Below are 24,602 nucleotides of genomic sequence, written 5' to 3'. Positions count from 1 at the left end.
GTTTCCACTTTGCAAAAGAAAGGTGTAACTCTTACCCATTCAGAGTCATAGTGCAGACTGCCCCGGTTATAAAAACACCCAAGGAACAATTAAAAATCTTAAAGGAAGTCTTCTATAATTAAGTTACCGTAACTCCCTCATCCATCTCATAAACAGACCCATTGCCAATAAATTTTTATCCTTAAGCATAATTTTTTTTCAAATTTGCAATATATGTGTGCTTTGATCAATTAGTTACTGATAACAATTTCACTGTAAACTCAAGACGGAAAAGTATTTAATACTTACAACCTGATGTTAGGAAAATTATTTAAATTCAATTTTCAGTTTATATACTTATTTTTGTTGCAGAGAAATATGATAAGCTGACAATACCGGATTTTTACATATAAAAATATATTACATTAAAATAAAATTCTGTGGGAAAATAGAACTTAAATATAAGTTCTAGAAAAAAAGAATTGATTTAAAATTTATGACTTGAATAAATTATCCATGTGTTTTTTTTAATGGATGATAAATGGACATTAAATGCCATTGGTATTTAGATTCCCTTAGATACATTTAAAAGAGTGATATAAGGATTTTATATTAAAATACCAATATTCATAAATATGCAGAACATTCCATCTTTTATAACCTCTTACATTTACGATTTTTTAAATTTGAGATATCAATTCTGAAAAGTGTAGGGAGAGCATAGTTTTTCAAAATTTGTTCAAGAGTAAGTGAGCAGACTGCTGATACATGAGAGCAAGGTCAGTGAACAAAGTCATTACAAGGTGTCATAGACACTAGGATAGAAGCATGGGGTTGGGGGGGACTGCTGGAAGAGGAGCTGACAGTACTGTTGGAAGAAACAGAAAGGCTTTCCTAGCAGATGGCAATGGTTTGTCTTAGAAATAAGTAGATAGTTGTGTGTGTGTGTGTGTGTGTGTGTGTGTGTATACGTGTGCGTGTGTGTGTGTGTGTTTCTGACTCCATTAGGGAAATTTCTCCTCACTTTCTTTGGAGTTACATACTTTTTTATTATCATCTTATACAAAAACCAAGTATTATTATAAATCAAGATGTTGAAAAGGCCTTTCCATTAGCTCTTTCAGGATGATATAGAAGACAATAAATTAACTTGATATATTTGCAACTTAAGACACAAGTTTATTTTTATTCTTCATAAAAGAAGTTTGGCAGTTGGCAGTCCAGGGCAGGCACGGTAGCTTCACAGAATCATCAGGAACTCAGGATTCTTCCAGTTCTATAATCTACCATCACTAGGGTGTGGCACTTGTCCTCGTTGCCCAGGATAGCTGCTGGAGCGCAAGCCATTTCTGCTGCATTCCAGACAGTAAGAAGGTAGAATGGGAAAAAGCAAAAAGACCTCTCTCAGATGAGTCAGTTGCCTTTCCACAACCTCCTGAGGGCTGTCCAGTTAGCTCAGTTGGTTAGAGCATGGTCTCGTGACACCAAGGTCAAGGGTTCGGTTCCCTGTACTGGACAGCCACCAAAAAGAAAAAGAAAAGAAGCAGAAGGAGGAGGAGGAGGAGCAGGACCTTCCTGGAAATCCCACACAACATTTCTGCTTACATTTAATGAGCAGAACTTAGCCAAATGATCCTAGTCATAAAGAAGTCTGGGAATTGTTGTCTTTATTCTGGACAGCCATGAGCCCATCTAAAAACTGAGGTTCTTTGAGTAAGGAGGAAAGGAAAATGGATTTAGGGCATGAACAACAGGAGTCTCTGCCACATCCGGTGCTTAATCTTAAACCTAAGGTCATCAAGGTGACTTATCGGTGTGATCCTTCTCTTCACGCAACATCATCCCTCTAACCCATGAGTTACTTCAGCGCTGTGAGACTGTTTTCCATTTTCCTTTGACTGTTGTTATTATTACTCTGGTTACCTGATATCTCTACTACACTGTCCATGTGTCTAGTGGCATCTCAAACTCTGCGGGTCCAACACTGAATTCTACACCTGCTCTACCTGCAGCCTTCTCATCACAGTTAATGGGCCAGAAACACCGGAGTCATCCTTGCAGACCCAGAAACCAGCCACCTCTCTCCACCTCCACTGTTACCTCCCTCTCCAAGCCCCCTTCAGCTCTTGCCTGGATGACTGATATTGCTCCCAAACAACCTTCTGCCTGCTTCTACCCTGACACCCACCAAAAGCCAATTTTCAATAAAGCAGCCAAAGTGATCTTACTTAAATATCAGTCATATCATCTTACTCCTCCCAAACGCCTGCAGTGGCTCCTTATTTCTCTAAATGAAAATCCTTATAGTAGCCGGGAGGCTGTACATGATCTGGTCTCTCATTACCTCTCTCACTTCATGTCCTCATACCTGCCCCACTTACTACATAGTGACCTCATGGCTGTTTGTTCCTCCCTTGAGGCTTCTGCTCCAGCTGTTCCCTCTGGAACACTCTTCCCCCAGATAGCTGCATGGCTAATTCCCTCCTACCTTCAAGTCTGTATTGAAATCTCACTTCACACCCTGACTACCTTACCAGCCCTTCCCCCAAAGACACTTAAATTCCCACTATTCTGCTCTACTTTTCCTTTTTTTATGCATTTACTATCTTCTTATATGCTACACAATGTTTTCCAGAATGAGAGTATTTATTGTGTTTATTGTTTGTTCTCTGTTTCTCTCCCCATTCCCACCATCACTAGTTTCTGGTCTATTTTGTTCACTAATGTAACCCAAGCATGTATTACTGTGCCTGGAACATAGTAGTGCTCAATTATATTTGTTGAATAGAATCGAGTAATTTGTTTAGTTATTTAGCAAATTTATAGAAACTCTGTGCAAAGCACACAGTTGACTGGATACAAAAGGAACAAGGTAGGCTTCCTGCTCAGATGCAGCTTAATCTAGTAACAAGAAAAGGAAGTGCATAAATATCTCTAACACACATCAGTGGGACTGAGCTCAACAGGACTCAGGACTTGAGGAATGCCAAAAGAAAAATTCAAAAGAAAGAGCTATAGGACTCAGAGGGACTCAAGTTCACCTCTGACTGGAATGATTCCAGGTGGCTTTGTGGATGGAGTATTTGAAGTGGACTTTGAAAGACAGGTGGTAGTTTGATAACTAAACATAGAGAAGAAAGAGTTTGAGGATAATAAACCACCTTGGAAAGCATGAAAGTGGCAAACAGAAAGGACATTGTCCTACATTAATAATTTAATACTTATGTCAATAATAAAGTCTTATTAATATGGCATGATTTATTTGGGCTATTAGAGCTTTGTAAGAAAGGAGAGGTAAATGTGTTGAATTATCTCAAACATATAGGAACAGAAGGATGGTTGGGACATTTTCAGAGAGCACTGAATGCTGAGCTAAGATATGAGGCTTAATTTATCTGATAGGGGTCCGTCATGGGTTTGGAGCAGGGCATGGGGAAAGGCAGAGGGCATGATTATACCACAGTTAGGTGAGCTCCTTGAAGGCAGCAGTTCTGTCTTATTTATCCCTGGATCCCCGGCACTCACCATAGCACGTGGCATATCAGTAGAAGCTCAATAAATATTTGCTTATGTTTCAGCCAATAATTAGGGAAATGATAGGAAATTTTGTCAAATAAACAAGGCACATTCTGGCAGCTGTAAGGGGAATGGCTTGAAGGAAAGATAGTTAATAAGGACAATAAAGCACTGAAAGAGGATTGCTTCAGTGAAAGGAAGGGGTGTGTACAAGTGACACCATGGAGGAAACACCAGCAGGGTTCAGACTGATTGCACACGAGGGCTAGATGAGTCCTCTCCCAAAGCAGTCTACAGCTACTCAACCCATAACATATTCCAACTACATGATTCTGAGCAGTGAAATCAGATTTGCAGGTAAATACAAAGATTCCAATGTGGGTTTAGAAACTAATGTCTAATTAAAACACTCAATTACAGATTTTTAAAGCAGCAACTATAGCTGGGTTTTGCAAAATTAGTTATAATTGCAGGCATTCATCAGCATCTGCATTTCTGGCTTCTGAATGCTGGGATGTGGCCACACAGAGGAAATGCCGCGGGGGCAGCAGGGCTGGGTGCAGAGCTTAGGTCATGAGTCTGACAAACCTGGGGCTAAGGCCTTCCTCAGCCACTCACCAGCAGTATGGCCTCTCTCAGAAACCCTAGTTTTTATTATCTATGAGTTAATGATAAAAACAGTAGAGGGGTTGGTGAGGTTTAAATGAGGTCATGTGAGGTGCCTGGCACAGAGTTGGTGCTTAATAAATGTTAGCCCCCCTCCCTATGCTGCCCTTCTTTTCGTGCTCTCTGGAATCCACTGGAATGCCCCTACTTCCAACACAGTTCTGGCCAAAACACGTTCATGCATCATGATTCTTCCACAGAAGGGCGTTTGCAGTCGTGTACGCTACTGTCTTCTATTCTGTGCCAGTTTCCAAGCCCACTCAGTTTCCTTCCATGTTTCTGGGGCTCATCTCCAAATTCAGCTTTACCAGCAAAATTCCCAAGTATCCTCTTACTCTGTCTTCGGGAAGATTATTAATGAAGATGTTAAGTCAGACTGGCATAAACAACAATGCTTGAGGCCATCCTCCAGACACTTCTGTTCCACTCAACAGGGATATGGTTTCATTTATCATTAGGTCTTCTTGCAGTTTTCTGGCCCCTAGAAAAACTCATGTGAGGACAATATTTGAATTAGTCTTGCAAATGAACTCATGAGTGACCCAATTAAATGTCATCACAGGATTAAACATCTGTTACATCACACTAACCTGTCACTCTCTGCTCTCATAAATCTTTACAATCAAAACAAATTAGTCTGGCATGTTATTTCTAATAAACATTCTCTTCTGTTGTGTGTGGCTCATGCCCAAAAGAAGATTAAAGGCCAGTTGATAAAAGTGACAGAATCTCATCACTGGTTCAAACATGGTCAAGTGGTAAGGAAAGAATAATGACTCCCTGGCAACGAGAGAAATGAATAGCTACATAAGAGCCTATACAAAGGACAGGCATGAGGCTCAGTCTCATGAGACTCGTTCTAACAAAGCGCTGGAGAGAAATTGTTGTGTGGTTTTAGAACCAAGAATGGTTGAAGTTTTCTTGAACTTGCATTTTCCTAATGGACACTGGATTGTGTCACTCACAGGCGTTCTCTGTTTTCATTTGCTGAAAAGGTTGAGCATTACGTGAGTGGCTCAGATGTAGTAGGGACCATCATGATGGGATGGTTTTCAGCCTCACTCCTGGCTCCATCTACTCTTTATATTATTTTCCTTGCTTCTTTCCTCTCACTTTTTTTAAATTGTGGTAAAATGTGCATAATATAAAACTGACCATCTTAATCATTTTGAAGTGTACAATTCAGTGGTATTAAATATATTCATAATATTGTGCAACCATCACCACCATCCATCTCTAGAACTTTTTCAACTTGCAAAACTGAAACTATGTACCAATTAAATAACTTCCCACCCCCCAGGCCCCAGCTCTCAGCAACCACTATTCTACTTTCTGTCTCTGTGAGTATGACAACCCCAGGTACCTCACACAAGCAGAATCATACAGGTTCCCTCACTTTTAATGAATGCTATCTTCTGTGGTATCTGTGCTATCTTCTGTGGTATTTGTAAGTATATAATCCCTCCTGAACCAAGATGGAGAATAAATAAATAAATAAGAAAAATAAAGCAAAAAGATTGCCTGGGGTCTATATGCATAAAGTCATTGGAAAGACCATAACGTTTGCTAATTAGAACAGAACAAAAAATAGATTATAAGAAATAATCATTGTTTAAATGGCTAGTTAAATGTCCAGATAACAAGCACATTTAAAATAACAGTAAGGTCAAAGGAGAGGGTGAACAGAGTGAATGTAGTAGAGGTTCCCACAAGGGAAGAAATATCGAGATAATTGAACAAGGAATTAATTGTAGATTCCAACTTATAAATGTATGGGCCAAATGCCAGTGTGAAGGTCACAAAGGTTGTTGACAAAACTGCCTCCATGACAGCGGTTCTCAAACTTTAGAGTACATGATAACTAATCACCACAAACCTACCGAATCAAAACTGCATTGACTGGGACTCAGGAGTCTGAATTTGTCACCAGCAGCCCTGGTTCAGACATAGGAGGTTCTCATCAGTGTTAAGAAACAAGGGTCAGTGCAGAGATTAGAGCAGAGGTGGTGAGGCCTGTCTCTGTTCAGTTTGGTAGTATAATTTTGGATTATGTTATAACTATAACGCCATGGTAACCATTATTACTTATTTTTAATTGTTTCACTTTCTTTATTCTGCATTTAGTGTTGCCTGGCCAAGCCATTAAAAGCAGGAGCAGAGACAGAAATAAACGATGCTGGAAACAGACCCTCATTCGACCGAGCAGTGGAGGGTCAGCAAGGGCCCTGCCACTCCCCACCATCATGCTCCCCACTGTCATGATAGCCTTGAGCATAGGACTTGTGGAGATTTTATTTTGTGTTTCTTTTTTGGTCTGCCTCTGTCTCATCAGGTACAAACCGGCTGGAGGGAAAATGCTGACCTCCGTGGCACTGTGTTCAGTGTGAAAGATCAGTATCTGACTTCCCCCTCACTTACAGTTTTTATTTTTCTTTCTTTGTAGAATATGTCTGTGCTGGAGAATCATCACTGGCGATCTACAATTGGCATGCTTCGAGAATCAAGGCTTCTTGCTCACTTGCCAAAGGAAATGACGTAAGTGCTGCTGAGATGAAACACTAAAGTGCACACAGTAAAGATCGAGGGTGAGGGGGGAGCATGCTTGGAACCCCCTGAATGAGGATGGGAAGCCAGCCATCTGTGCTTCCTGCCTGCACTCGGGTGTCTATCAGAAGAGACTGGTGTCAGTTACAACAACCCAGAAACCAGAATCTCTCTGTGTGCTTTGAAAGGGCCTTGGACAGTCTATGACCTAAAGTCAGGAAAAGAGATCATAAACAGCTCTCAGCTTTCACACTCCTCAGCATCAACTCTCTGCTTTGCCAAATTCCTGTCTTTTCTGTTAGCAAAACTGTCCTCCCACGTAGACCCAAATAATAAATATTTGTCAAGAAGGAACACAGGAGTTCTCAAGTTAGATTTAAAACTAGTTCAACGAAGTGTGTTGTGTAATTGCCAGTCTTCCGCAAATTAGAAGTCAGAAATTCTTTTCTAAAATGGCTTTTGTTAAGTAATTAAATTAGCCCCAGCGGTTTTTTCACCACTGGCTTACCTATGTCTCTTGCACTTCAAACAGAAGGGTAAATACTTGTTTACTGGTACACTGTTTGTTAGCCCTGGTATGTAGGCCAAGTCCTACTAAATCCAAAGCCATTGCCTTTTTTTTTTTTTTTTTTGTCATGGCCCCAAGTTAGCCGCTGAGCTGTCTTCCAAGGCCACCACAAATTCCCATCTGTTTAATGCAAATGTGCAGAACCCAAGGGAACTAGGTGAGAAGAGTAAACAGATCGCATACCCTTCTTAATGACAGGCATATAACCTGAACCCAAGGACCAAGTGGTGTCTCTCCATGAATAAGCAGTGTGCTCTGGGGTCATGGGTTTATTCCTGGCCCTTTCATTCTATCTCATGTTTTTTCCTAGCACCCAAAGGAGTAGTGTGGAATTTGCAGGAGAAACTTCAGTTCTGATAACTTTTTATCCCCTGGAACTAAATAAAACCAGTCCTTGTGCAGGGAATGAAAACTTGTGCCTTTTACTAAAATAATAAATTGCAAAGATTGCAAGAATTAAATGCAAAAAGAAGTAAACACTAGAGCAAGAAATCAAGCAAGAAGGGGAGAAAAAAGGAGGTAAGTGAAAGGGACAGATAAAGAAAGAAAAAAGGAGACGACAAGGAAAGAGAGTGAGGCCAGAAAAGAACAGAATGAAAGGGAAAAGGGAATGAGGGACCCCTAGGGTGACCAGCCTTGTCCCTGTGAATACCTGCATTAATCCCTCTTGTTGCTCAATTAATATTCATTTCCCAAAATACTCCTACTCATCCCTAGGGATTCCAAATAAAAATACCACATTTTTATGTGTCTTTGTGAGATACAGTGTTATAAATTGCTTTTGCTAGAAGAATAATTGTTATGCAATGATACCCATCTACGTGAAAGGATTTATAACAAAAGCGATTGTCATAACCATCATCATTATTCCTTCTATTCTCATGTAAATGCTTTAAAGTCATTTTCTAATTTTAAAAGTAAGACAGCTTAACTGTAGAAACTAAGGAATAGTATTAGTTTGAACCATATAAAGTTGCTATGTTTGAGGGTCAAAAACAGTAGAATATCATTCATTTCACATGGTTCAACCTGATAAGAAGAACACTGAAATTACCAGGACTCCTGCAGTCCAGGAGCAGTTCATGTCAACCCCGCTGGTATAGCTCCTTTTAGCCTTTTTTTCAATACAACCATATTTTAACAAAATGGAGAACTTATTTTACCATTTATAACCTATATTTTTCACTTTCTCTAAAGGCTTTTTTTTTTCCATATTATTAAACTTGTTATTTAAGCTGAAATTATTTTATTAGCTACATAACATTAAAGTGTCAAAATGTACAAGGGTACTTCAAAAAGTTCATGGAAAGATTTGTATTATTTTTAATTCTATTTTTCCATGAACTTTTTGAAGTACCCTCATATTAATTTACACTCCCGTTAACAGAGAATGAGGGAGACTATCTTCTCCAAACCATCAACAGCATTAACTATTACAATCATACATTCATTCAGCAAATTATTTAGCAGTTAATTTTAATCCTCACCAACAAAAATGGGAAAATAGTATCGCATAGCTCTTTTAATTTGCTCTTTGTTATACTAAAACTATTTAATATCACTTCATGTTTTAGGGGTATTTAGTATTTTCTTTTGTGAATTTCCTTTTTCAATGTTCAGAGTGAATTAAAAATGTATGTATGGCTTAAAAACAAAAACATAAGTGGTGAAACTATAAAGCTTTTAGAATATAATGTAGAGGATTTTTTTTTTTCATCAGAATTAGGAAGGTTTCTTAAATAGGACAAAAAAAACTAATGATAAATAAAAAAATTTAGGGCCGGCCCCATGGCGCACTCGGGAGAGTGCAGCACTGGGAGCGCAGCGGCGCTTCCGCCGCGGGTTCAGATCCTATATAGGACTGGCAGGTGCGCTCGGGGCGACACCAAGCCAAGGGTTGCGATCCCCTTACCGGTCACGAAAAAGACAAAAATAAAATAAAATAAAATAAAATAAAATAATTTATATATTAAACTACATAAAAAATTAAGACCCACTTTCATCAAAAGACGTCATAAGGAAAATGGAAAGACAAGCCACAGAGTGAGAGGAGATATTTACAACAAGTAACTGATAACGGATCAGCATTTAAAATATGCCATTTTCTCTTCCATGCAATCTTGATCTTTGAACTGGTTTGAACTCTGTAAAAGCACAACCCAAACTCCCGTGATTCTGCAAGTCTTCTTGTGTCCTCCTTAAAGCATGCACTTCTATTTGGCTTTTAGTTTCTCCCCCCATAGGAGCCATGGGAATGTATAAACTACCACAACCTTGCTCACCGGAGGTTTCAGTCACTCTCTACAGCTCTTGGCATGCTTACTGTCCTAGGGCAGAACCGATGGTGGGCGAGAGACCTCCTCTCGGGCTATGAGGGACTGAGACCCAGCACAATAAACACAATCAAAGACAGAAATGAGATTACAAACGACCCGATGATGAGAGAATCGATCATCCTCCTCAAAGGGATTTGCTTTGTGTGTTTTTTCTCTTTCATTCTTGTGCATGCAGACAGGATATCGAACAGCAGCTGGGCTCCTTGATCTTGGCAACAGACATCAACAGGCAGAATGAATTTTTGACCAGATTGAAAGCTCACCTCCACAATAAAGATTTACGACTGGAGGATGCACATGACAGGCACTTTATGCTTCAGGTAAACAAAGACAACAACAGAAGCCATTATCCTTGATGAGTAAAAACACTGAGAGATGTGATCAATAATTTTAGCACATTTGAGAGAAGTTATCTCCCATAGTATAAGTTAGAACAGTGACCTACTTTATTAAGAGCTTTGAGACACATGAAATTTTTAAGTGGTTTCCAAGCAAGCAATATCTGGGTTCCATGTCAATAGGTTGATAATATCTCATTTTTCCTTGTTTGGTAACTGCTTCACCACAGAGTAGCCCCACTGGGCAGTTGCACGCAGCATGTGTCTACCACATTTTGTGGCTTGGTATAAAATTGATCACTGTGACACCTGTGCGATCTCACAAAACTGTTTCTGCAACAGAAAAGTATATTAAGTTAACTACTGTAAAAACAAAAATTGGAAAACCAGTAGACTTCATTTACCTACCACCTATTTAATCTGATAGGTTTTGTTTTATTCCTTTTACTACCTAAACTCCTATTTTTATCTGAGGCTCAAACGTGTTCACCTTGTCTTGCCATTTTATGTAACAATACATAAATTATTTAAAGTTGAATTGAGTTGAAAAGAATCAGATCAAGCCCTGCCCTTTCTGCTTTACTCCATGTCAAGAAGCCATTTGTGGCGTGAGAATGAGGGGCAGAGTGGATCTCAGAAGCAGAAGTCTAACCTGGCATCGAAACCAGGGCCTTCTTGTTCTTCCACTTTTTCTTGTCTCCCTTCTTTCCTTTGGCACAAAAGACTGAATGGATGGGCTCTGGACTCATCTAGATAGACCAAGTTCAACCAGGGACACGGAGCTACAGATGGGAGACTGCACTGTACTTTCTGTTTAGCTCCAGACCCTCGGGCTGCCCCCTGTAGCTGTCCTAAGTGCTTCTTCCTTGCCAGGAATTACCCTACCCCCAGCTGTACAACTGTGCATCCCTTCTTCTTTCTTCCCAAACTAATCTTCTAGTCCCTGAGTGCCACAAAGATCAACCCAGTGTCTGATTTAAGTGACTCAAGACAAGTTGCGAGTAGCTGCAAGATTTGGCCCCGGGCATTGTAGAAGGAAGGCTTGCTAACTCAAATGAATCTAAAGGGAAGAACCTAGAGGAGACCGCTGCCCCTTGTCTACTCTAACTTGTACTGGTGCCCACTCCCCATTAACCAGGAAATAGATATAAACAGTCAAATTTGTATCTTAATAAGATCCAAAGCTCTGCCAGACTCCAACACTGCAGCTGTTCTGTGATCCCAAAGAACGGGGTCAGAATAGTCAACATTGCTGGTGCACAGGTCTCTTGATAGCAGTCTCCTGGCAGCTGATGGTTAAAAGGGAGAATCTACTTCTCTGGCAATTCAAGATATCCCTCCTAGGGCCGTCATCACTGGCAAAAGCTGGCGTCCAACATCTAGACCAGTGTAAGGCAAGCCAAGAAGGCCCTGATTTTACTGTGCAAACAAAACACTCCAAGGCTCAATATGACTTAGCTCCCTGGTTGGCAGTCTGAGCTTCCTAACTCACACACATGCAGGCACATAAATGCAAACACATCTAATTTAAGTGATGTATGGTGTTGGTCAATGTGGCTGCCATGTGAGTGAGGTCCAGATGATCTCACCGAGCCTGGCTGGGGTCGCAGCAACCTCCCTGCCTGCGAGGGGTGGGGCAACAGAAGGAGCCAGGTTGTGGCTTTCCCTGGCTTGTCCACCTCGAGTCTCATCCAGAAAGCTCTGTGTCCTTGCACTGGGGCTCTTCCCTACTTCTCACTGCTATAATGTGGGAGTTCTGAATGAAGGTTGTGTGCAGTGGTGAATAAGTGCTGTTCCCTGAAGAGGGATGCTAGGGAGGCCTCTGCCCTCATGGGTCTGGTACCACGAAGCAGACTGGAGGGTTGACAACCCCTCTGGCCTGGGGTGCATTTGCAACTGAAGGATCCTGCTCTGACAGTCTCTCCCTGCCCTGTCATTTCTCAGATCGCCTTGAAGTGTGCTGATATTTGCAATCCTTGTAGAATCTGGGAGATGAGCAAGCAGTGGAGTGAGAGGGTCTGTGAAGAATTCTACAGGCAAGGTTAGTAGTGAAGCCACAGCTGGGATTCCATTGCCCCTTCTTTCAGGCATTTCCCCTAATCAAACAGGCAGTGGCAAATCTATCGTGACATTTGTTCTTTCATCAACTCTTACTAACCTTTCTCTTCTTTTTCACTCTATTGCAAACCATCCAATCCTCTTTTGGAAAAACTTAAAAATAAATAACATTGACTTACTATGGAAGCAGGTAGTAATGGGCACAATGAAAATGAGGGAAAGCAAGATACACACACACACGCACACACACACGCACACACACACACACACACACACACACAGGGCTTTCTTCTATGGATACAAGAACATGAAGGACAATTTGATTTTTACTCTGACCTTCACTTTAATGAGCTGAGCACAGCCTAAAGGCTCAATGCCGTTTGGGGCCAATGTTTTCCTCTCTGACAGAGGACTTAGACTCCTTCTGTATTCCTTCCCTCACTTTCCTAAAGAAACTTAATAATGAAATACAACACAGCTGACCAAAAATTGAGTTCATCCTTTCAAATATAGTTTCAACAGTGAGGTAGAAGGATTTCGCTGTGACAAAGCAAATAGGCTGAGTTAGGGTACGATTTTTAAAAGATTAACCTCATTCAGAAATAAGGCAATGAATGAGCAGGCGGGATCTGGACATTGGGTGGGACATCGGCCTTTAAACACAGGCTTGTTTCTTCAGGCTTGGTTTCAGTGTTCAGGATGTTTGTTCAGGCATCAGTAGTGCCCTCATGGTGGTGGCAGGATCAGGTTTGAGAGGCTGAGAACAAATAAAGCTTGAAGTGTCCCACATACCAGCTCTGTGGGGAGCTCAAGTAGCCACAGTGTGCCTTTTGGAAACGACTTCATTGAAAGACGTGTCAGTGACATCATCAGGGCCCCCAAGACAGAGACAAAGAAGAATCAGTTCAGTTCATGTGGGGCCAGAAGGCTCTGTTGACCACCTCTTTCTCTCAGGATGAAAGGCCTCCCGTAGCTCCTACAACTCTGCAATTTTCATTTGAACTGAATTTGAGTGGCTAGAAATCAAAAGATCAGCTCTAGTTGTCCATAATATAAAATCTCCACTGAGGGCAAAAGAAAAGGAAATACGATAAATTTGGAGCAAGGAGGTTTTAGATTAGATACGATAAATACTTTCTTTACTGTGGGATTTATAAAATATTGAAATAACACAGGGAGAGGGGGTGAGGATCTCCACCCTTGGAAACCAGACAATGGGATAGAGAAAAGATTCTGCTCCATCCTGCTTGGTTTTGACTCACTCATGTGCTACTGTCGGCATTGATTGCAGTTTAGCCCTTTCATTTGCTCATCTTGCACCTTATTTGGAGTCTGAGCAACTTGGGGGAGGGACCATATCACTTGGGCAGATAGTAAGGCCGATAGAGTTGGTAAGTCGAAGTAGTTCACTAAGTGGAGTAAATAGCATCAACCAAGAAAGGTGACCTACAAGATCTCTTTGTAAAAGCAGGTGTTGTCCTAATAATCTATGCACATGCAGCATTATAAGATGGAAGGAACATTTGAAACTCGGATCACTAAAAGGGGGCATTCACGCTTTGCTCTGCATGTCTCCTGGCAGAGGAGGGGGAGCAGAGAAAGCAGATCGGGTCCTTTTTACTTAGTATCTTTGTGGTCTAGCAGTTCTGCCTGTTTTGAGAGGAAAAGACCCAAATCTCAGGTCATCCAAAATGCCGGTCCTCCATACGGAATTTCTTTTTAATTCTATAAGAATGACTTGTATCATTTTGAGTGATCTTATTCTGGTGTTCAGTTTAGGATTTGGACTCAAATCCTGGCTCGTTCCAGCCTGCTCCTGGCAGGCAGGCCTCCACAGACTGCTGACAGTCTTGGACAGAGTATCTCTCATATGATTCATGATGCTGAGCAAAGGAAAACCCTTAAAATAAAGGTTGAGGACACGGTGGGGGGGGAGGGGATAAATGAAACCCCATGAATTATAAAAACTATTATATTCTCAGAACAGAGATTAAAATTCCAAACATCATGCACCTCCCTTCTCCCCTCCTTGAAACCTTAAGAAAGTAGAATCTATGTCCTGTTGTGACTAGAGATTGGTATCTTCTCAATCAACCTAGTTTCCCAGAAGCTTTTATTGAACCTCTGCTTTCAGCCCTGTCTAATGCTCAGCAAAACTGTGATTTTCCTATGCACAGAGCCCCACTGGGGATGTTATGAAGGATACTTAGTTTATGTTTTGTACCCTCAAAATACTAATAAGTTCCTGGAGGGGAGAAACTGTGTGATTTCCCTCTTTGTGTTCTCTACACTGATTAGCAAAGTGTCTGAAATATGCAAGTGCTTTATAAATGCCTGTTGAGTAAATGAATAAATAAGAGATCTAGTTGGAAGACCTCTAATGATAGAGGTTATAGGAAAAGATCTAGTGCTGAGGAAGGTAGAATCTGAGCTGGGTATTGAAGGATGTGTGCTGATCTACACTTTCCAATACAGTAGCCACAGGGCACATGTAGCTAGTTAAATTTAAATTAATTAAAATTAACAATATTAAAATTTTAGTTCCTCAGTTTTATTGGTCATATTCCCTGGGGCTACCATAATGTGCAGTGCAGAGTTTCCATCGTTGCAGAAAGTCCTATTGGACAATACTGGTCTAGATAGAGGGGAATGGAAAAGCACTGAGGTGGGGACGTCCCCCTGCCTCGGTGACCAGCTTGGCCTCATAGAAGGTAAGAATGAGAGGACCGTGGAGGCCCCTGCACACCAGGCTAATGTAGAGAACACGACAATGGGAGTCATCTTAGAAAGTGCATTTAGGGCAACACATAGTGTTGAAGTGGAAGAAAGACTGGAGGAAGAAAAGTAGCTAAGAAGCAAAAACTAAGAATGAGTCATTAAGAAACCACAGTAGGGTCAGGCAGAGTGAAAGAGGGGAAATAAGGAATTCTAAGAGAGGAATAAACAGGATTTGATGCCTAGCCATAGAGGGTGAAGGGAAGGGTGAAATTCAGGAGAATTTATTTTACTATTAAATGGTGCCCAGCCCTGCCCTCAGAAGGACGTGCTCATCTGGAGGTGAAGAGCCGGTGTGGGGAAGCTTCCCTGAACTCCTCAGGGTAAGCCAGAGTGATTTCCTCGTGTCAGTCTTGAGAATCTCCAGGGCACAGAGGTCACAGAACACCTGGCTACCATCTTAGAAAAAATAATAGAAAAGGGGCCTCTGCAGGGTTCTAGCTCAGTGGTTGAGTGCAGACACTCTGAAGCCAAGCTTTCAAGGTTGGAATCCGGGCCCTTCCTTACCAGCAGTGTGACCTTGGGTCAATGTACTTAACCTTCCCCGTAAAATGGGAAATCTGTAAAATGTGTAAAATGGGTATTATAAGGAGGTTGTCATGAGGATTAACATGTAAGATACTTAAAACAGTGCCTGGCCCACAGTGAGCACTATATAAATGTTACATTTTTATCTCCTCTTGCTTAGGGCAGTAGATGCACAACTGTGAACCCAGCTAATGTGTCTGAGGACCAGCTTTCCACCCATTAATCAGATTGTTTTTTCCAACACAAAAATGACCCACAATTTTTCACCCTCAAGAAGGACTGATAAAGTATTTTGATAAAGCTTTGCATGGTGCATTTCTCCTTTGGCCTGCTAGCTGACAAAGGTGTAAAAAGAAATATCTTTCTGACCTTTACTTTTTTTTAATCTTCAGTTACATTAGGTAAAATTCTAAGGAGTTAGAATGAAAGATAACAGATGCTTATTTGTGATTAATTTTCAGGTGAAACCAGACTAGGGTCAGGCAGCGTGAAAACAGGGAGGGGTTGGGTGGATAAAACCTATTTTCTTAACCTGTAACTTGAAACCAGGACTTCCATCTCATGTTAGGAAATTGCTCAGTAGTTGTTTTCCTTTTTTTTAATGGATCTTGTCCAAAAGTTTAGTGCCAGAGCAATGAGTTTATTATAAATGGTCATTGACACTCTGATATTTTAAATTTTCGTGGAAGCTACCAGAGCAAAGCAGAGCAAGCCAGTGCTAAAGGATTCCTAACCATAACAAGGCAGGGAACAGTAATTCCTAGAATATTTTCTTCCAATTAGGTCATTAAAACTATTGACACATTTTATAAATTCTAGATTACCAGTGTGTTTCTTCTTTCTTCTTAGGTGACCTTGAACAGAAATTTGAACTGGAAATCAGTCCTCTTTGTAATCAACAGAAAGATTCAATCCCTAGTATACAAATTGGTGAGTTGAATTCAACATCAATTTTAAATGAGTAGTTTGGGCACCTCTGACATCAATCATTAAGGAAAAGCATATCTACAGCTTTCAAATGATCGGCTCTGGAGGTTTAATCAATGTCCCTTTGCATGGCTGAGTCCAATTAAGTACTTTAATCATGACTAATCTATAGGTAATTATCAATGGGGAAATTATGAATAATAGGATAAAACTTTATTATAGGCCTTTAACTAACTTGTGTTAACTTCGTAGCTTAGAATAGAGTGAAAACCAAATAGAATAGAAGAAAATTAACAAGAATTAACTATTCACACTCTCTTTAGGGCTTGAAGGGTAATAAGTTAGCAGAATCAGCCTTGAAGGCCCTTTCAATTTGGGTCACTACCTGTTATTCCTAACACTCACTCTCAAGGGCCCAGTCCCCAGGCTTAAGTCCTGCGAGCTAAAGTGTTTCATTGTGGCCTGGGGTCTCTCTCTATTCCCAACTTCAAAACTTATTTTCAGTCTTACTCTCTTAAAACCACACCCTCTTTCAAGTGTCACTTGTGGTAAACTACTGAAGTGTGATGTCAGTGTATCCAAAATAATTATCACTTTCTAATCGAGTTATGCATAAGATCATGAAGCAAATCAAACTGGTCATTTTAGGCAGTTTAGTAGAGGAAATATTTTTTGCTCCATAAGAATTTCTATCAAACCTTAAGACACTTCACCAGTTCCATCTACATTTAAAGCAAGCCTTTCTTTTCCTTGCAGTGCCCTACTATTAAAACCAAACTCAGAACTTTAACTCTTTTCCTTATAAGCTCTGGCCCTGACATGTACCAGTTCATATTTTGTACCTGTTCCTACAGACCTCAAACAGTTGAATGCACTCACAGTGCTGCAAACCTCTGCAAGGTTCAAAGTTTAATGCCTGGACATTGGGGGACAAGGGGACATCTGAAAATATAAGCTGAACATTAAGAAAACCAGAGCAAGTTAGAATGGTATGCTCACAATCACTGAGGGTCAAATGTAATCCACAGCCCCACAAAAGAATCACAGAGTCGTCCTCAGGAAGTAGGGACAAGATAAATCTAGCTGCAAAGATTTGAATGGAATATACAAATATTAAAATAGGTGTGTTGGGGGCCGGCCCGGTGGTGCACTGGAGAGTGCGCCGCTCCCGCCGAGGGTTCGGATCCCATGTGGAGACTGGTTCCCGCTCACTGGCTGAGCGTGATGTGGGCGCAACACCGAGGGTTGCGATCCCGTTACCGGTCAGTAAAAAAGACAAAAAGGAAAATAAATAAATAAATAAAAATTAAAAAAAATAAAATAGGTGTGTTGGAATTATGAGATTGTTGGGCATTCATTTTTTCCAAATTGTTAATATTGTTATATTGTTTTCACAATTAAACTGATTCCTCCACCCAAAAGTGGAGGAGTGGCTATAAAACATAAAACCCAGGGCAACTGACCATTTAGAATTGCTGGAGCGGGGAGCAGGGAGTATCAGCAACAGAAATGCAGTTCAGCCTCCTCGGATCCAGTTCTCTCCTATCAGTTGCTTTAGCTGTGGAGGGTCTGCAGATGTGATTCCAAATTAGACACTGACCAAAGTCCTAATCCTGTGACTGTGTTACGTTCTGGCTAGAAAGAAATTTGCCAGGCAACTGATAATGACATCGTGAACTCCCCAAAACAAAAGCATTCATGTTGTTCAGCACACAACCTGGATTTGTAGGACAGACCTGATTTCAGAGACTTTGTCCTGTTGTTGTCATGAGAACACACTTGTTTTGTCAGATCATGTGTCCTGATTTTCAGCTCAGGAAAATGTGGTTACCATAGATACCTCTTTTAAAAATGAGATGGAGGTTAAGGGAATAGGGAAGTCCCATGGATGCCACACCAGCACACCAATAATAAAGAGAAAGAGAAGGTGATTATGAAACAGCTCTTAGTACATAAATCTTTCTCTGTCTCTATTCCACATCTGCCAGCGATTAACAGGTTCAGGGTTGGGAGGTGTGGTGGCAGGGGTGGATCAGGTGAAACTGGAAAAACCCAAATAGATAAACAGGTTCTAATGGATGCTGCAGGCTGTAGCCCCCCAAGCAATGATTTTTCCAGTGAGTCCTGAGTAATGCAGAGATTTCCTCTGTCCTGATTGCCCTCGAGCTGAAAATCTCCCCTCTCATTTTCCCGTCCCAATCCAAAATGAGAATTTTCTGAGTTCCTGTCTCAGTTAGGCTTGGATCTGATTTTCTGTTTAAGTAAAAGAAAATCACTAAGAGGTGATTAGATTGTGAGGACTATGCCCTGGTGGATGGATTGATCCATTCATGGAATAACAGGCATGGTTCTGATGGTATTTACCCAAGTAGAAGTGGGGCTTAATATCCCCTCCCCCTCCCATCACCAAATTCTGCATTTTAAAAAGAAGGTAGGAAATTGAATAAATCTCTAATTGGTGAAATCTATAGAAAGAGGAAGAGAAAGAGGTTTTCCTTCAATCCTTGTCTACTCTGAAGCCACCATTCCTCCCGTCCCCAGTTCCCACTCCTCCAGAAGGACAATACCCCACAGTCACCTCATCCCTGGAGAAGAGAGAGGTTGACACACACACTGATGGAAAAGGTTCCTAAATCCGATCATGCAGAAGCCTTCCTTTATTTGAAAAACTGCCTCATGGTGTCTCTTCAGCCTTTAAAAACACTTTCCTACCTAGCACAGGAGTCTTTATATCTCACAGGTATTAAGTACAGATGTATAATTCCAGGGTAACTTCAAGAAGAAAATGAGTTAAAATTTTAAGTGTTCAATTTTAAAATGTTGGATTTGTAACTTTTTTATACTTAGGTAAACTTGATATTCACACTTCAAACTTCAGAATAGTATAATTTTGCAAACTATCTTTTTAGGTATCTAATCTCCTTTAAGATGAAAGATATTAGAAATTAGATATGGAGATTGTGAAGGAGATGACGAAAATCCAAGAAGAGCAAACAAAATGTGGAATCCTTATTTGCAGGTTCCCTATATAACCTTATCAAAATGCCAAATACAGACACAAAGTCACTGGTTTACCTGGCCTCCTCAAGTTCAGGCTATCTAAACTGATCTCACAATATGTAAGTCACACTTCACATAAGATGAGATCAGGCAGAAATCCACAATAACATTTTGCATTGTTGCTTCCTTTTCCCATCTCTACAGCAGCCTCAAAGGCCAGATGTCTGCTGTTTGTCCAAGGAAAAGATGATCAAATCAAGCCTTATAATTCACATGACTGTAAAGATAGTTGTTGGAAAAATTTGTTATGCTGAAAAACATTTGCATTCTCCCCCCCACACTTACATTTCAAGGAAATACAATAAAATCTAAATAATTCCAAGTTTGTAATGATTCCAGTCATTTCAGCCTAGAATGAAAGTTTTCTTTGCTTTACAAATCATGTTTAATATGGAAACCACGTCAATGGGGGGACATAATTAGAAAGCAACAAATCTTAAATATTAAGAGAACAGACATGCAAACAAAGGAGTCTAATATCAAACCATCTTATCTATCATTAAAGTAAGATTTTTACACAGGCAAAAATCTGTCTTGAAGACAAATGAACTTTATTTACCTAAACTTAAGCTGTTTAACATGACTGAAAGCAAGACAAGACTATAAAATGAATTATCTTGAAAAAATACCTTGCAGGGTAAATGTATAAATTCTTCAGATAATCTGCATTGGCCTCCACCCTTTTCTCCCCTCCCCCTCCTTCCCTCTTTAGTTCCAGCACAGACTTTTTAAAACATTTTTACGTATATGTCTTTCTCCCTCTGCAAATCATAAGAGCCAATATTTATTGAGTGTTCACTATGGGACCCTCTTTCTCCTTACCTGCCTCCCCTCCCTTCTCCAAGTGCCAGGAGCTTTCTAAGCATTTTACATGTGTGAAGTCATAACAGCCCTATGGGTTTGGTACTCTTCTTAAAGGGTCCTCTTTACAAATGAGGAAACTGAGGCACGGAAAGTGAAGTGTAAGCCCAAGGTGACACATCTTAGGCTCCTAGACTGAGGGTGGTGACCCTGTCTTGCTGTGTACACAGTGGGTCCCCAGTGGCGTGTGGGAGGGGACGGCAGCGGGTGTCGCTGCCCTTGGGTGACCAGTTGCCTGTTCCAGGTTTCATGACCTACATCGTGGAGCCGCTCTTCCGGGAATGGGCGCGGTTCACCGGGAACAGCCCCCTGTCGGAGAACATGCTGAGCCACCTCGCCCACAACAAAGCCCAGTGGAAGAGCCTGTCGCCCAAGCAGCACCGACGCAGGGGCAGCGGCGGCGGCGGCGGCCCTGACCACGCGGGCCCGGGGACCGAGCAGGAGGAGCAGACTGTGACGGGAGGCGACGCGCCCTAGTGCGGTTCCTGCCTGGGGCTCTTGTGAACGCCAACCTCCTCCTCCTCCCCTGCCTCCCCTCCTTTCTCCAAGTGTACAGAAGCCATTTGTCACCTCAGCATTAGCTGCCGAAATGAGCAGCTCTATTCAGGAACGTGGGAGCTGGTTCCAGGGGCAGGCTCGCCCCTCAGGAGGAGACTGGGAGTAAGAAAGAGGTGCTCTGCCATGTCCCCATGGCCTGGGTCACACTGTGACAGGCGGCAGTGCTTCAGTCCTGAGCGTTGTAGCGCTTGCCATCAGACTGCTGATCTGCATGACAAAAACACCAGCATATTTGGAACTCCAAGGATATTGGTCTTAAGTGCAAGAGCACAAATGAGCTTGAGAGAAAGTACCTTCTATTTTAATAATAATTATTATTATAAAAATAATAATAAATCTTTTTAACTTTTATATTTCATGCACTAGACAATGGATCTAAAACTCTGGACTAAGATTACTCAATGTACCCAAACTCGGACAGGGGGTTCATTGTTTTGATATCGACTTTATGCCACTTTGGGTCAGAGATTTGGCATCTTCTGAGTTTAAGAAACCACGTTTCCTATCCGGTCCGAGGGGAAGGTGCTGTACAGTCCATTCCTTTGCACCATTAGCCAATCTGTCTTTTATGGATTCACCGACATGTTTATATTCACACATGTACATTTCTGTAAATACCAAGCGCTACTGATTCCCATGCCAAAATACATGAGTATTATGGGATTGCTACCTGTATAAACAATGGCACTGTGAACAGAATACTGTTAGTTTTAATACAAGAGAATGCATTTGTAAATATGGTATAGAGTTTATTAATATACTATTGTTTGCAGATAAAGGCCTTAACTTTAAACACCTTTCATCTTCTGAAAGCTGCCCCCCTGAAATCCTCACAGATGTCTTTCTGAACTGCCTTCCCGTGTCCCTCTTTATGCTTCCCAGCTAAGGTCACAAACCAAAACTGAATAAAATCTCTGAGGAAATATTCTGGAAACTTCACATGCATTCCTCTTGAGACCATAGTGTTTAATCTATGGCACCAAGCATCGTTTCCTCAGATTAATGAGACCCTTCAGCAAGCCTGGAGTCACTTTTCAACGCAGCGATGTTTTAACAAGCCACCTGATAAGCTCGTGTTTACGTGACTCTTGTTATGGAACATGGTGGTGGGTCAGCCTCACAGGAGACATAGCAGGTCTCGAAAACCTTCTATGACCCTGTCATCTGACCATCAGGGAATTCCCTGCTCCCATACCACACGTTTGTCTGTTATGGCTACAGCACCAAAGTACTTTTGGTTTATGGTTGGCATGCATTTCTTTGGTTTAAATAGTAACTGAACTTCTCCTTTTCCTTAATTTCATGTGAACAACTACCCAACTGTTTAGTTGAAGTTAACGTTATTTAAGTAAAGAAAATATTTCAGTTTTATGATGAACTTTACCTTTCTAGCAGATCATTGTGGTTAATTATGGCTCTAGCTGGCAGAGTCACCTTGGAATTTTGCTGCCATTTTTTCTGCAGACACTTGGCCATAAAATCAAGCATTCTTCTCTCATCCACTAAACTCTGTATATTGAACTGTTTCTTTAGAAGTTCTAGCATAACTAATTTTAGATGAAAATTGTTGCTACCCCTTTCTATTTACCTTACACAATATGGTAGGGGGGGAACAATCATTTCTGCCACTATCAAGCTGTTTCTCATGCTGATAGGATGAACGCTAACTCTGATTTTCTGAGTGCGGCCAGTTTGTTTTTTCTCCTAAGATACTAATGAAATGTTAGAAACTTGACTGGCTTGTAATAAGTTCCTGTAGAGAGACTGAGGCTTGCAGAGTTAAGGTTTAGGGGAAATTTTGGACAGTTTGTTATATTTTCTTTAAAGTAGGAGAGATTGTCAGATGGAGCTAAAGAAAGTGTGAAGATCTTATGAAATGGGTGGGTGATACGTTGAAATTATTGATGGGGTAAGAAGAGAGACTGTGAAACTTAATACTATCTTTTTTGTTTTTGTTTTTGTTTTTCTGTGATAACTATGACCTGACATATGTTTCTTTATTGCTCTGATACTCTGAAGTTCTCAGCTTGGTGAGGTCCCGAAAAAGAATGTGTTGGATGTATTCCAACCTTTCTTACTTTGGTTTGATGATGCAGAGAGGGCTTTTGAGTAGTCTATTTTTAATGTATGTGAGATCAAATCAAGGAAAGCAATTGCTGGGCATGAGAAAGTAGAGATAGGAAAGAGACACTGTTAGCTAATGGGACCTCTATCTTGAGTATAGGAAACGGACTTTGCTTAAATTATGATTTTACCATAACTTAAATAAACAAGATTGGGGGTATTCTTATTAGGTTCAAGTTTATAGGGCAGAAGTGTTTATGCTACAATTGGGTCTTGAAGAAGAATTCACAGAGAAAACTACTAAATATCCAGTGCATAAACCTATGAGGTAGTTACTAGCACAATAAAAATCTGAAGTAAAATGAGACACGAGGCATAAACTGGATGCATCTGTCTCCTTCATTCAACCTCTGGAGATTTCTTGAGTTTCTCATTTGTTGGCAGAGAGAGAGAGAGAGAGAATGTGAAAATTTCTTTTTTCTTGCCTGCTAGTGGCTGTCTTGCAATACTTCAACAGAAGGAGTCTAATTGCTAGATAAGACACAGGCATTGGGTCATCCATGGGTTTTATCTTTACAATCTTATTCTCCTAGTCTATGGACTATCAATAGTTGACTTATCAAGTTTACTTCTTCTATTGCTTGAGAGGAAAGGAATGAAAGGGCTATTTTTAGTAAGCTGAAGGTAAAGATTGAATTAAGAAAGAGAAAGAATATATATATCACTGCCAGTCCTGATGGGCAAAGCCTGCTTTTCCTTTTAATAGCAGCGATGAAGAGTCAGGACTCGTTCATGAAACCCTGACCTACCCATAACCTGCTAGGCTGAGTAAAAACCAGGCTCTGTCTCTCCCTGCTTACAGCTTCCCACAAAGGGGCTTGGAGCGTGTCCTGCAACCCTGTCTTCAGAGAGTGCTTCCTACAAAACACAGACCTATTTTGCAGTCTTTTCTCACGTTTGATCAGATCTGCTCATTGATTTGGATTTGGTTATGAGCTTGTATCTCACTGTATTTCTCATGCTTTGTTCTTTTAAGCACCCTTAAAATTGTGTCATTTTGTGTACACATGTGAGGTTTAAAAAAACCTTGTGAGTTTTGCTCAAAATGTGGCCTAAATATTCATTGGCATGTCTACATGAACAATTAAAAATAAAGATAATTTCTTTAAAATATCACAATATGAAAATATCCTGATTCTCACCAGGTAACATGTTACCAGCCAACGAATTGGATTCAACCTAAAGGACTGACTGCTCAGGAGAGGAAACATTCAAGGAAAAAGTATGATGCAAGCCTGGTCCATGTGACCCATTCCACTCAGGAGCTGCAAAAATGCCCAGGTCAATGACAGCATCACTTGCCAGTTAGCGCCAAGTTAGCGTAACAGGGACACCATCCAGCTCTACGTTTCCCTAGCATCCTGATGTTTCTCTGACTCACATTTGTCAAACTCATATATGAATGGGAATGAGATATGATGTTTTAGGTTGCAAAAACATAGCAGACTCAATGCAAGAATTATTTGTGAAAAATATGCTCTCTCACATTTCAGGATTGGAGGCCACAAAGAACAGTTCAGGCTGGACAACTGAGTGTCCTAAATCTATCAGGAAATAGAAAAGAAAAAGACCACCACTTGTGTTTCCCAGAAATACCCTTATAGTTCCATGTATTCTCCCCTATTTTATTAATATTTTTATTTAGAATCCTACTAATTCCCTAATGCCACCCCATGTCTGAATACAAAGTAACTTTTTCTTTTGTAGACTTTCTAGACATTAGAAAGTCAAAATCAAAAGGGAGACCCTAGTAGTATTCCAAGT

At 40.8% G+C, this 24,602-nt stretch overlaps 1 protein-coding gene across 2 annotated transcripts in view; it reads left to right on the top strand.

The window, feature by feature from the left end:
• Nucleotides 1–23,951, top strand: part of PDE7B (phosphodiesterase 7B) — a 205,728-nt gene extending 181,777 nt beyond the window's left edge. For both annotated transcript variants that reach the window (XM_008570842.1, XM_008570840.1), the window contains exons 8-12: nucleotides 6,605–6,696; nucleotides 9,785–9,929; nucleotides 11,892–11,988; nucleotides 16,158–16,238; nucleotides 20,401–23,951. In XM_008570842.1, coding sequence (XP_008569064.1) covers nucleotides 6,605–6,696; nucleotides 9,785–9,929; nucleotides 11,892–11,988; nucleotides 16,158–16,238; nucleotides 20,401–20,633 — 648 coding nt within the window. In that variant the 3' untranslated portion in view covers nucleotides 20,634–23,951. The remainder of the gene's footprint in view (nucleotides 1–6,604; nucleotides 6,697–9,784; nucleotides 9,930–11,891; nucleotides 11,989–16,157; nucleotides 16,239–20,400) is intronic.
• Nucleotides 23,952–24,602: the final 651 nt, after the last annotated feature.

This window comes from Galeopterus variegatus, unplaced genomic scaffold (assembly GCF_000696425.1).
Source record: "Galeopterus variegatus unplaced genomic scaffold, G_variegatus-3.0.2 Scaffold634, whole genome shotgun sequence".
In the NCBI taxonomy this organism is placed as follows: domain Eukaryota; kingdom Metazoa; phylum Chordata; class Mammalia; order Dermoptera; family Cynocephalidae; genus Galeopterus; species Galeopterus variegatus.
Note: the sequence above shows the minus strand (reverse complement) of the source record. Positions and strands in the feature narration are given on the sequence as shown.